General features: G+C 44.4%; 1 protein-coding gene across 3 annotated transcripts in view; it reads left to right on the top strand.

The window, feature by feature from the left end:
* FAM219A (family with sequence similarity 219 member A) overlaps positions 1-13,767 on the top strand; it is a 98,206-nt gene that overhangs the window by 73,684 nt on the left and 10,755 nt on the right. For all 3 annotated transcript variants that reach the window (XM_021379453.1, XM_021379452.1, XM_021379451.1), the window contains exon 3: positions 9,560-9,662. In XM_021379453.1, coding sequence (XP_021235128.1) covers positions 9,560-9,662 — 103 coding nt within the window. The remainder of the gene's footprint in view (positions 1-9,559; positions 9,663-13,767) is intronic.

Genomic DNA, 13,767 nt, shown 5'->3' with positions numbered 1-13,767 from the left:
GTTTCCCTTTGGCATTTGAGGTATGGCTGTGTTTTACTGCCAGTTCTTTGGAGAGGTGGAAGGAAATGGCAGCTCCCAAACCCTCAGCTCTCCTGAAAGGGGGAATACACTAAGGAGTAGCAAATAGGTTACAACAGCAGTCCACCATCCCTTCCATTATCCTCTACTACTTTATGCTGCCAGATTGCAACCTTTCCTGAAAAAGAGATAGGCCCCTTGAGGATGGGAAAAGGTTTAATCACTTTGTAGTTTGGGACTAATCCCCAAGCAGGACCAAGACTGGACGAGGAAGGCTGCAGCCTGCTGGCCACTCTGCCAGGCCCCCCGTGAGGAGGGGACCGCAGCACCCAGCTGGCCCTACCCCTTGGAGCACACAGGGGGATGTAAAGCCAGGGAAGAAGCCGAGAGCTTTCTCCAAGCCCTCTGCAAGGAGGAAGAGGAAGGGAGTTCCTGTTCATCCCTTGGGCTGGCCAGCCACCTGAATCCAGAGGAGAGCAACGTGAATATCAGATTGCCAGGCCAGGCTTTTTGTGAGGTCTGTGCCTGCCCTAGCTACGCCGTCTGCCTCTCTCCACGCCAACTGGCAAAACATAAGAAGTGAGCAGTGGGAGACTTCTGGCTGCACCCAGTACAATGACAAGGCTTCTGTGCTGAGCTGTCCCCACAGGCTACAGTGCCGTAGTGCTCTGCCTGCAGCCCCATGAGCCTCACAGCTTTGCGGGTACGTGTGCTGCTCATGGGACTTACACACAGATCCTCATCCAGCTCCAAGAGGAAACATTAAATTAGGGGCCAGCATTCCTCTGAAACAGAATTCCTGCCAACCTAATTAACAAAGCTTAATCAGCAGATTGGCTAATCATAAACTTCTTAAATAACTAATTGAGCTCTAAGGCTCTTTGTCAAATTTCCAGACAATGGAAATCTCGCTAAGTGAGAGATCATGTCAGTAATCCTACTAAAGGAATGGATTTGCTGTGTGGGACAGCTCGCCAGCTGAGCTGCTGCTGTTCCAAATACTCAGGCTGATAAACTGAATAGCAGGAAGAGGCATGCTGGGCTGTACATATCCTGTTCTCCCACAAAGATTCACAGTAAACATGCAGCGCATCTAGTGAAACAATGCCTGAAAGTCCATAGCAGCACTAAGCTTTCCCTTTTCCAGGGAAATAAACAGGATGTACCGTACTGCAGAGCAGGGATTTTTCAAAGCATGATGGAGTAAGGAGCATCCATCCACTCAGCTTGTTAACCAGCCCCTTTGCTGTTGCATGCCATTTTATGAAGTAAAAAATGTAGGGTTTTGTTTGACATGCATAGGGTTGCAGAAACCTAGTGCAGCAAGTGATAAAATGGAATGGATCAAATATTTGACATTTGGCTTCTAAATTGAGGCTGGGAACATGATTGGAATAGTAAGCTGCAGTCCAGTCTTTGGACCAGGAATAATCCAAAGCACCTTTCCAAGCATGAAGCTGGGGTCAGCAAGCTGAATGCCCCTCCAAGCCCGTGTGTTGCCTGTGGCAATACAGCACTTCTGTCCTTATTTGTTTTGGTTCCTGGATAGGATCTCAACAAGTCATTCCAGCCCATGGTATCTGCCAGCCATTGAAAGCTTTCCCAATTACAACATACTAAAAATAAATTAAATTTTTAGTTTATATGGACTATAAAACACATGCTCCCTGCCATAGACCAATCATTTAGTGTGTATTTTAAACTCGTGGAAATTTGAGTAAGAGTGTATGCAGTTCAAGCTTACTTATGTCAGGCTCTATTCAAGTGGTTTTTACACAAATATGCACTATAGAATGATCTCTGTAACTGAAGCCCGGAGTATTCAGCTAAACAAATGTGTACTGTCTGTGTGTTACTCTCCTAAATGCACAGCACACTCACTGCATGCATCAATGACCTAATCCTTCTTCACAGAACATCAGGACCCATAACAAAAGTGATGTGGGCATTACAGTTGTTTCTCTGGTTGATTATTGCTGTGACTTTAGTGAGTGATGCTTTAAATGAAGAGAGCTATTACTGATAAAGTTAAATTGCCTTTAATAGAGTACTTTCTTTTCCTTTTTTCCTTTTTTCCTTTTTTTTTTTTTTAATCTAATATGCGTTACAGCAGACTCAGGCCAAGCAAATGGCTTTGTCTTAAACCTGTATTTAGCCGAATAGAAACAATGAGGGAGGAAACATTTGCAGAAATTCCTTCCGGATGAAACAACTTCATTTTCACTGTCCCTTTAAAATGCATTAAGGGAGAGAGTAGCTCAAATTTATGGATTATATTCTGTAGAGTTCACTTTATAAACTGAAACTTTTTAGCTGTGCTTGTCAGGTTGCAAACACTTCCCCAGATATTTAACTTTGTTCTTTTGACTGTAGGAAAAATGTTTTCTGAGAAGTATTTGAAAATACCAAAAAATCCCTTTCTAAAGGTAAATGTGAAAGAAGAAAAAAAGTAAATTTAAATAAAATGCTGTGCATGCTTTCCAGTTTTGACAGTGATGGATGAAATCTTTATATTCAGTATTTTGCAGCCATTAGGAATAAAAATCTTGGTCTTTACTAAGAGAAAAAGCACACGCTGAATCACAACAAAATGCTCTTGTGAGCTGGGAACTGTGACAATAGATGCCTTTGAAATCAGCCCAGATAGATGTTCAAAGCTGAAGAGAGATTGGCTGCTGCCTGCTGCTGTGCAGTCACAACCTGTCTGAGTAAGGTGGCTGCCCAGACAGAACAGGCAGAGCACTGGGAGCCAGGAGACCCATTTTCTGCATCCCTGCTGCCACAGAGGCTTTTTGTGGCTTGAAGGGAAAGCAGTTAAATAGTTTCTCCCATCAGTAAAATATAGCTTGCTGCTTCACAAAGGTGATTCACGATTACACCATGCCATGAGGAGGTAAAATGCTCTGTGTTCAAAACAGTAAACACTTTCCCTAAAGTTTATAGCCCTGAGACTTGCTTTGCTAGGTACCTAGCTGCACTGGTTGTCCGGCTCTCCTCCACATCAAAGCCTAGCAATGGATATACACAGCAAAGTCATTCTTTCCTGTATTCACATGAAAGTCAGGTAAATGAGCTTTGGGGCTGGGACAGCATGTCTAGGGTAAGGGGGCTGCTGTTGGTGCACAAACCACTTTCAGAGACTTGTGTAAGTGGACTCTGGGTTAGGACTGGAGCAGTCACTTCCCTGTCCTCCACACTAAGGAAGAGCATGGCACTTCAGTTTTTCCAAAGGAAAAAGCAAGTAGTACCCCCAGCCCAGCCACACAGAAACCTCTGTGACTTGTGGAGCCCATGCTTCAGACCAACATACCCCAAGAGTCAGTGCTGCATTGCTGTGAAGTGCTCTGGCTTCATCCTTGGAAAAGAGAAGCAAAGATTTTCTCTGCACTGTACTGCCATGTACCACGTCTGTCTCCAGTCAGGCCTTCAGGGTGCTTACAGCTACACAAAGCTCATCGGTGTTCATGCCAGCTCTCAGTCATGCCAAAGGGATAGCAGAAGAGAAGGGTATGCAGCTACTCGGGGGCTTAAAGCCTGGTCTAGAAGGGACCTCAGAGGGCGGATTTGTATGCCTGCTCTTGCTTGTTCTCACAGTTGGATATAGCTCACTAATCTCCCCAAGTTTGGCTGGGTCAGCGAAAATGAGATACTTTGGCTGAAAATACTGTCTTGCACAACTTTCCCAAGTTGGTAGTTGGATGACTTAGCTGCCTGACCCTTGCTTACGTGAAATCTTTTCAGTGCATGTGGCCACACATCCATGATCCAAACCGCTGTTCATCAGGACCAGCATAGCTGCAGTACACAGCATCCATTCGCCTCCCTTCTGTCCAGCCCTCCTCAGCCTGCAGGCAGAGCCCCATTGATGTGCGCCCTGAAACCTCTCCAAGAAGTGACACAGTCCCAGCTGCCAAATTCTCTCTGTTGGAGGTGAAAGTTAAGGGGGTCTCCAGTGTTAAGTAGATGCATGCCGATGTCCTGGGGCTGAATGACACTGAGCCAAGCTCGGGGCTCAGGCTCAGAGTGGAAGCTGAAGTCAGCACTTCATTCTTTTTCGCTCCATTTGTTCACCACTCTGTTGATCATTCAGCGGGATGTGGACAGACAGACTAATGTTAGGTACAGTGTAATTTAAATTCTCAGCTTGTTTGAGAAGGTGGAATTCATCAGGGAATTGCTGAAATCCGCAGCTTCTGAAATGGTCCTGGCTGACAGTGGGATACAGAGGGGCAAATACATCCCGCAATCTCATTTCATAGATCTCAAAGATGGAAAAATACAACTCTGTCACAAAGGATTAATTTCTCTTTGTCCTCCCACTGCATTGAATCTCATGGACCCACACCACGCAGTTCCTGTGGCAGGGAGCTCCGTCTCCTCCCACTCAGGCAGGTTCGAAAGCAATTGAGTTAGTGAGGTTCACCAGAGAGGAGCAGTCACTGCCTGCCTGCTTCCAGCCCACACTGCTAAGGAAGCAAATCAGCCTCATCTGCCACCAAACAATAGCATTTGTGCTGATCAGGCTTTGTCTCATGGGAGGATGCTTGCAGTCAAACACTATGGCAGTGAGAGGTGATGGCGTCCTAAACCCAACACTTCTGGGTTTGGACCATCCAAATAGCTCTTCAGAATAGCAAACTGATGTACACCAAATTCCTTGTCTGTCTGCTTTGCTCAGTGCTACAAAAGCAGTAGTTCTCCTTTTGTAGACCAAAATACATGGCTTTTTTTACCTTTTCTGAACCAGTACCACACTTAGTGAGATGCACCAAAGAAGCTGTTGAGCAGCTAAAAACAAACAATAGCAGGAAAACAATTAGAGCTGGTTTTGATTTTGTTTGAAGTCTGAAATCAGAAGAATGACTGTAAGGATTTACTCAGTTCTGAAGTTTTACATGAGCATTCTCATGTTAGTCTGTGCTGTTTCATGTGCCCATTACCATCTTCCCTTGTCACAAAGAAGCTAGACTGAACAGGTAACAATTTTAAATTGCCGTAACACAACATCACTTGTGATCATTCTTTGGGGCCTGGTCACAGGCAGAGCTTACCTTGAAGCAGCTGTGGAGCAGATGCTGCATGGCTCAGATGGGTCTGGAGGCAGAGCAGGGTGTGAGGCTAGCTCAAAGGCACAGTCTGCTCACTGGGCAGATTTACCTTGTTTCTTTAAATGATTTTAATGTCAACAGGGGACAAAGTGTCTTAAAGTGGAATGACACTGTGGACAAGAAAGGGAGATGTGGTTGGCAGGTGCAGAGAAAGGGCAGTGCCTCTGCTGTTCAGAGCAACGGTTGTGTCGGAAGGGTCCTGGACCCCTCCCCACCTGCACACACACTCACGTGTACATGTCACTCCACAAGTTCTTCCAGCACAATCTTCAGGATTATCTTAGGTGGAAGTGGTGCAGCCAAATTCTCCAGTGCATCAGCTGTGTTCTGCAAACTCTCCGCTGAAACAGAAGTTTGGCTCCATTCAAACCCAGATCCAGGTAGATTACCCAACACCGCAACGCTACTCATGATCAGACAGAACGTGCAGGCTCCTAACTGAGCATGCTTTTTAATGTCAAAGGCACACGCAGGCTACTTCATACCTTCCCAGCCTCTTCTGCTCTTTCTTGCACAGTAAGGGCCTGTCTGGAAAACTTCCAAAAAGCCAACAGGGTCCTGGATTTGCATAAAGCTGTCTCACCCTCAGCTATACCAGCCCTGCTGGGACTGCTTGCCTCTTGACTCTGCAAGCTGTCACATCTGTACTCAGTGTGTGCACAGTCACCTACAACCGACTGCTTCATGGGAAGGGTATGGCAAAGCATATGAGTGTGAATACTTGACTAGATACAATGATAAAAAAATAAAAACAGCTAAATGAAATGAAAGCTGAACAATTCATTTCAAATACTTGCAAATGGTAAGAGCATTGTTGGAGCCCTGCTATTGCACTGCCTTTTGCTGCCAACAGTCAGTGATTTCTCTGAAATAACTGTAGAGCAGCCTTGTTTCATTCTGGTTTCCTAGTCTCCAAGTCTCTGTCATTCACCTCTGCTGTATCTCTGCTGTATTAGCTTTTTACTGATCATCCAACAGCAAACGCAGCAGGCATGAAATAGCTGGTGTCTGGAAATCACAATCTTCCATTCCTTCATTTGTTCTCCCATGTCCTATTTTCTCTGTATTTGTAGCAGTACCTGTTAACCACCCTTCCTCATTCTTCTAGTGCCTTCAAGTTGCCCAGAATTAGGTGGTTTTGTAGGGTTGCTATCAATTTTCTCTCAAGTCTGCTGCCTTTGTGGGAGTTTGTTGCACATACTGGAGTACAGCAGGCAGCACAGGCAGACCTGACCATAAAGAGCCTTTGCGTGACTGTTCCAAAAGTTGCCAAAGGTCGAGGGCATACTAAACCTATTCTCTGTGGTGGGACTGTGCCCGTCATGTCTCACGCTGTGGCCTTGAGGGTTAGGGAGATGTACAGGAACACAGCTGTCATCTAAGACCAATGGGAAGTACTTGAGTACCATACCGGAGTCTGGGATTCTAGAAAGAACACTTTCATTTTTTATGTAGTCCTAACCATGAGGATTGCCCAAGGACTTAGTTCCCAGGTTTCACACAGGGGTTAGCGCAGCTGGGTAACTGGAGTGTGGTGATGTTTTGATTTGTGCTTGTCATCGTCCAATATGGGGCAGCCTTTAAAGAAAAATGTTGTTTGCTTCTCAAACTTAGGTTGTTCTTCATTCTCTCACCTTCTCTTTACTGTGCTGATACACGCTTTTGATTGCAGCTTCTATGAGAACTGATTTATTTGTGAATTTACAGTTTTTTGTTAACATTTTGGACCCTGAAAGTAACATTCTCAGAACTGCCTGTGTCAACTGTATTTCCAAAAGGAATTTTGACACGTAGCATTTGGAGCCAGTGCCTTCAAACAAACATATGGGAACCAAAACCAAATGAGCTGGAAAACTTGGAAAAGAGCTCACTACCTATAAACTGGGTTCATCAACTTCACCTGCTTGGTGAACACCAACCAGACAATAGGCACTGAAAACCCTCCATTCTGATGGACCTGGTGGTTGATGTTCAGCACTGCCCAGAATTACTTCAGGAGTTTGGCAGCAAAACAGCTTCTTTGGATGCTGGTTCTTAATACTTGTAAGGCTCAGTAGCGGGTGTCCTTGCCTCAAAGCTAAAGTGACTCATGTGCATCTCCATCACCTTCCAGGAGCTTGTCCTATCAACCCTGGGCTGGGCAGACCTCCCACTGTCCCTGCCGTCTCTTGGTTTTTGGCCACCAGGGCCTCAGGTTTCATAGCATCCAAGAGAGGACTGAAGTGTCAATTCATGCTTAGAAATGTGTCTGGGTATGAATGCAGCAATGGTACATTTTGTCCTGCAGTGCTATTGCTTTGGGAATGTTCACTCTAAGCTACTAAATAAGTGAGAGAAGGGGTTAAATAGGAAATTCATTATCAATCAGACCCACACACTGAATTAGCACTCAGTAAGAGCATAGAAGTAATCATGGGAAGACCTACTGGAGGAAGAAGACACTTAGCTAAAGTCCAGATTCATCAACTGAATGAGTAATCTGAATCGGAAAAGAGCATTAGTGCTTGTGCAGAGTAATCAATAGAAATCAGAGAGTGCCAGTACATTTAAAAGACTCAGTCAGGCCTTAACCATCTTGGCAGAGAATGAAATCTTGTCTGTGAGTCAGGTGCTTTTTGTGAATTACACAGCACCTTAAAGTATTGGCAGCTTGTCTCAGCACTGCGGATTTGTGGTCAGCACTGGAGCTTCTGATGTAAATGGGGGGAAGTTGTTTTGTATTTAGGGTTGTAAACCTTTGCCTCCATAAAACCGTGCTTTATCCCTCTACATCTGAATAGCAACATTCACATGGCCTGCAAAATGTCAGCCTTTTTTTTCTGGAGACAATGATAACCAGTGCATTTGCAAGTTCCAGTCATGAGAAATTACTGTGATTTAAGGTTTTGCCTTCGATCCTGTATCAGTCTCTTTGTTGCTCATGCCAGAGAGAGTTATTGGTCTAGTCCTTCCCCTGCCAACTTCAATGAGCTTTTATTCGCCTCTGATACCACAGTATTGAGGCATCTCTTCTTGCTTGTCCCACAAAAAAAGACAGCCTTGTACCTGTGTCTCCCTGCTCCTACCCCATGGATAGGACAGGGTTGTGCCACTGTGCACTTGCACACCCTAATGGCACACAGCTTTCCCACAACAAGTAACAGGTGCTTTCCAAGGGGAATAAAATCTGCCAGAGAAAAAAATGTATGAAAGCGGAAGCAAAACGAATTCACTATTCAGGTTCCCCTGCCAGCAGTCTGGTAAACCCCTATTATTCAGACATGACACAAAAGTAGGTTCCAACATTTTCTCATACTCTGGAGAATGTTTTTAGCCAGGTCCTGCCTTGCTGGTCCCACAGTCTTCATTTCCCTGTAAGCCTTGCCTGGCACTGCAGGATGAGTCTGGGGTAATAAGCTCAGTTTTGTGGCTAATTGCTGACTCAACCCAACTGATTTACCAAAAGAAGCATGAAGGACTTTGAATCAGGAACTTGAATATTGGTTTAAATGACAACCCATCACACATGGGCTTCTATCCCTCCTATCCTGGTGGCAGCAACATACTAATATAGCACAAACACTACATTCCTGCAAAAGGCTTAGCTTTTGCACCTGAACTCTAGTTGTGATCCTGTGGTGAGAAGATATTAAGAAGGGAAATAGCTTCTCCTATATGAGAAACTAAATTTAATCCCTTCTCGCAATGAATGCACAAAGAAAGCTCCATGCACTGTCAGATTTAAGGTACATTTCAGCAGCAAACTGAACATGCTCTGAAAATTAAGCAACAATATGCTGTTTAAAAATGTATCTGCACAAGGTTTCACTTTTTTTTTTTCTTAAATAAAGCTTGCAAGATTCAGTGTGAGATAAAAGAGGACACACTAGGGACAGCACAGGCAGTTATGAGGAGAAGCAGAGAAGGCAGCAACATTTCTTCTGTGGGGTGTTATTCTGTTGAGTTGCCTTCCTGGGAAGTAATAACTCTGGTGTCAAGCCAGGCTGGACTAGAATTAAAATGATGGTTCTGCATTGATGGAGGCACTTTTCTGTCCCAGCTGGGTCCCTCAGTGGCAGTCTGTAGAGGAGAAAATATAAAAGGATAAATTCCTTGCCCGGCACACAGTACTGTTTTAGAGTCCATAGCTGCAGAGAGGCAAGATTTGTCCTGGATCTCATCCTGAGGTTCCATGACCATCTTAGTGTGGCATTGCCAGCAAGCTGCTGTGTGCCAGGGCATTCCACCTTTAGCCCCTAGGGAGCTTGGAAGCTGTGGAACACAGCTTGTCCAGCCTTCACAGTATCGCTGCTTGGGAGATGGAGTGCTCATGTCCTGTGCTATTAATTCCACCATGCTTTTTGCTACTATCAAATCTGGATTTCTGTAGCTGTATGGAGACCACCCAGGCTGTTGCCCTGATTTTGCTTTTCTCCTGTCTGTCCCACATGCAGAGAAGCAGAGGGAGCTGGCTCGGAAGGGCTCTCTGAAGAATGGCAACATGGGAAGCCCAGTTAATCAGCAGCCCAAGAAGAACAATGTGATGGCACGAACAAGGTAAGGACTGGAAAACTCAGCTGTGCTCTAAGCTGTAATTCCTAATGACCTTAAGGTGGACAAGGACGATGTTCACTGTCATTCCCCTACTGCCAAACAGACTGCAAGAGCAGTGATGGCCCTTCCCAAATGCTCTGTCCTGTTGCATCTTGTCCCATGGGAAGATGCAGGCGCAGATGGGCCCAGGGCCAGTGACAACAGAGCTTGCAGACAGCAGTGAGCCTAGCCCAGTAAAAATCAGAGTTTTTATATGTCTTTAATGTTCTGGGCAGCCCTGCATAATAAATAATCCTACCAGCGGGAAAGTGTACATTTCTTCCTCATATAACAGCAAACTGTTTTAAAGCTTAGTTCTGACTTGGCTGCTTTTACCCCAGTAATTCTCCTGCTTCTTTTTGAAAATGACCCCTTCCTCATACTGATTAACTTAATGAAGACTTGTGTATAATCCATCTCTGCATGCTTTACTGTACAGCTCCTCCATACTTTGAACAGCATGGTCATACTTTGCTGGAGCTACTTTGGTTCACCTCTGTATGACATTATCAGACAATGCTACAATCCACTGTAAACAAAGAAGTTTTTAGGTGAATACATTATTTTAGAGTATTTCTGTTTTTCTCATGCAGGCTTCACTACAATAGTGAATCATTAATCTGTATTCAGGGGGCAGGAGCCACACTGAGTCAACAGAATTGCACATTTTGCATGCTACGAGAAAAGTGGTAATTTTTAGTGAAGGATCACACTTAAAATAACAGCAGAATCTACATGTGTTGTGGTTTAACCCAGCAAGCAGCTGAACACTGCACAGCCGCTTGCTTACTCCCCCACTCCCAGTGGGATGGGGGAGAGAATTGGAAAGAAAAGGGTAGAACTCATAGGCTGGGATACTGAGTAAGACAGAAAAGGAAGAGAGAAATAACAGGAATGATCATAACATATATATATGCATATATATACAAAACAAGTGATGCACAAACCAATTGCTCACCACTCACTCACTGATGCCCAGTCACCAAGCAGCAGTAGCCCCCTTGGCCAACTGCCCTCAGTTTTATCATTTTTTTTGCACGATGTTATGTGGTATGGAATATCCCATTGGCCAGTTTGGGTAGCTCTCCTAGTTCTGTCTCCTTCCAGCTCATTGTGCCACAGCCCCCCTCACTGGCAGGTCAGTATGAGAAGCTGAGAAGCTGAAATGTCCTTGGCTCTGTCCAGTACTGTTCAGCACAACTAAAACATTGGTGTGTAATCAACATTGTTTTTCTCCTACATCCCACACATAGCATCATACCAGACAGTATGAAGAAAATCAACTCTCAGCTGAACCATGAAAGCTGCATTTTTAATGGTAAATGAGAAGGTGTCGTGGATTACTACATACTAAGTAGAACAGGAGCTGCAGGTCAGAGCCTCTCTCTAGGCAGCACATCCAACAGATCAGTTTCAAATTAGTTCCCCAAACCCACAACTGCAGTCATAAATCATGCCAGGACCTTGTCAAGTTTTATTTGCAAGCCCCTGTGACACTGGTGAAAGATACTGCATTGCTCACTGCTCTGAGTTTGGTTTTTGAGATCGCATACAGGAGCCAGGCTCCTAGTGGCAGTAAGAATTTCAGCAAATGCTCTCAGATGGGTTTTACCTGCCTACTGCTCCTCATTGGTTTCCAAATGCAGTCTGGGAAGGCTTGGAATCTTTTGGCAGCAGGCTGTATGCTAGCTTCTCAAGAGGAATTGTAGCAGAGTTGCTGCTCAAGAGATTTAGAAACACTGAAATTAGTGGGGGAAGATAGTAAGGGAGAGAACATGGAATAAGTGCTGATGCCTACCTGTAAAATGATAGACTTCTGCCTGGAGAGGCTCCTGCTTCAGAGCTGCCAGCAAAAGGAGGAGTGATATGAGTGGGAAAGGGTAAAGCAGTGACACCCATTGACAAAAGCTTTAGAACAGCCAGCTCAGTTTTATTCCATCTGTGAAGATCTGAGCACTGTTCAGTGGGTATGCAGACTGCTGCACAGCCAAACTAAGCCTGCTAGCAACAGACTTGCATTTTTAGTTTTCACACAGCTTTTAGAAGGTTCCCTTAGGGTCTGCAAAACAGAGGTTTTCAGCCTTTAGTTTAGTAGCAGATGTAGCCAATCTCCATTGTTCCTATGCAACTGAGAGTTGTCTGGCTTGCATTCTTGATGGCCCATAGTTCCTCATCCCCCAGTTCCTTTAGCTTTCTGGGAACAAAGAGCACATTGGCACAGCCCTGGTAATACCTCAGAATGGTTTGCTCTGTCCTGCCACAGACAGGGCAGTCAGGAAGGCAGAAATGCCACAGGCTTGATCACAAGGCTGCAGTACAATGTGAAAGACTCCAGTGGGATACAGTGCAAAACATCTAGATTATAGATGTTTATATACATCTAGATATAGATCTCTAAGTCTGAACTGTTGGCTTCCTCAAGTCTCTGCAGGAGGAGAAAAAGCTAAAGCCATTTCACCCTTTTTAACAGTTCTGCTCTTCTCCTTGTCAAATGTTTTCCTTCATTTAGATGAAGTGTGTTGCCTCTCCTTGTCCCTGCCTCACTTCCTTCTCCTTCCCTGAGGCTTTTGTTCTCTGGTATTACCTGTATGAATTTCTGAAATCCAGCCGCAGGTACCAGGTTGCCTTTGCCATTCGGTCATTGTCTGTGGGGACAGCCAGCTTTAGAGGTGAAAGGATCTGGATCCATAGCACGCGGAGCCTTCCTAACAGCAAATAAATGTGAGCAAGGTTGGTGTGATGCCGGCGCCGTCATTACGAGCACCGGCAGAACTTGCAACACCATCTGCACCTCTTCTACACAGGCAGATACTGATGTCTGCTCTGAGGATAAGCTAAACTTGGATGTTGTTGTAATGTATTTCATGTTAAGCGACCAAAACCAAGACAAAAGCTCATCTCCACAGATGAAATTGAGTATAACTGCAGCCCAGCTTTGTTCCAAGGACACTGAGAAGCAAAAGTAAGGTCAGTCGGGATGTGAAGAGAAGAGTTAAATCAGAGACAGAGACATTATCACAGTTTCAGTCTGTTGTAGAAAAACTGAAGTTCTTTTACTAAGAAAAAAAGAGACCTTTCTCAAGAAAAAGATGTAGTGAGTTGTTTTAATCAAGTAAATAACACCACAAAGGGCTGTTCTCTTTGATCCCCCGATAGTGCTTCGTTCACTCACAATACAGTAACAACTGTCAGTGACTGTGTACGGAGCAGAAGCTTGAAAACTGAAGAGCAAGTGTGGAAGTGAGTGCTCCTGGTATCTGTGTAGGCAAGCTGCTGCTGCCAGGTCACAGCTTCTGTTTTAATTCCAGACATCTTTGCTTCTTGAATTCCTTCCTACATACTTTGCAGGGAGCAGAAGGACTCTCTAAAGGCTGTGGGAAGGGTTATTGAATTTTGCAAGTGGATCCCATTTTCTACAGTTTCCTGTTGCAGCAGGTTGGAAATTCTGCATCAGTTTTAAAATTAATTTAGTTAGACTTTAGTTTCAATGAGTACAGTAAGAAAATGCAACCAGTCATGAGCATATGCATCTGCTTTGTGATAACATTTGAAATATTCTACTATCCCTGATTCTTTGCTATCTTCAATGCCTTTACATTGTTAAAATCAAAATGAGTTCCTGAATTTTTCTGAGCAGAAGAAGAACATTGCAGCTGGTTAAAGAGTAGTTGAAGCATGAATGAGACATATTATTGTTTTTAGACTTTCCCAAAGGCTTAGTCCCTTGTTAAAGACTAATCATTCGTTTTGGAGAGAATCTGATTTAACCCACTGAACAAAGAGATTTTCATCACACTCTTGAGTTCACACCTGCTAAACATAGTATCTTGCTCCATTTGCTCAGTCTGGTTGATCTTATTTTAAATATGAACTCAAGTCTTTCTGCAGTTTTGCGGATGAAGGAACTCTGTTGTGAACTGAATACCATTGAGTAATGTATTTTCCGTATCTTAGAGGCTCTGAAGTCTATATTCCATTACACAGACTCCCTCAGGCAATTAAAGGTGCGAAGTCATCGCCAGCCATTGTAACACTTACGATTAACTGAAAGTCATCATAGAATAATGGG

Source organism: Numida meleagris, chromosome Z (genome assembly GCF_002078875.1).
Source record: "Numida meleagris isolate 19003 breed g44 Domestic line chromosome Z, NumMel1.0, whole genome shotgun sequence".
Taxonomy (NCBI): domain Eukaryota; kingdom Metazoa; phylum Chordata; class Aves; order Galliformes; family Numididae; genus Numida; species Numida meleagris.
Note: the sequence above shows the minus strand (reverse complement) of the source record. Positions and strands in the feature narration are given on the sequence as shown.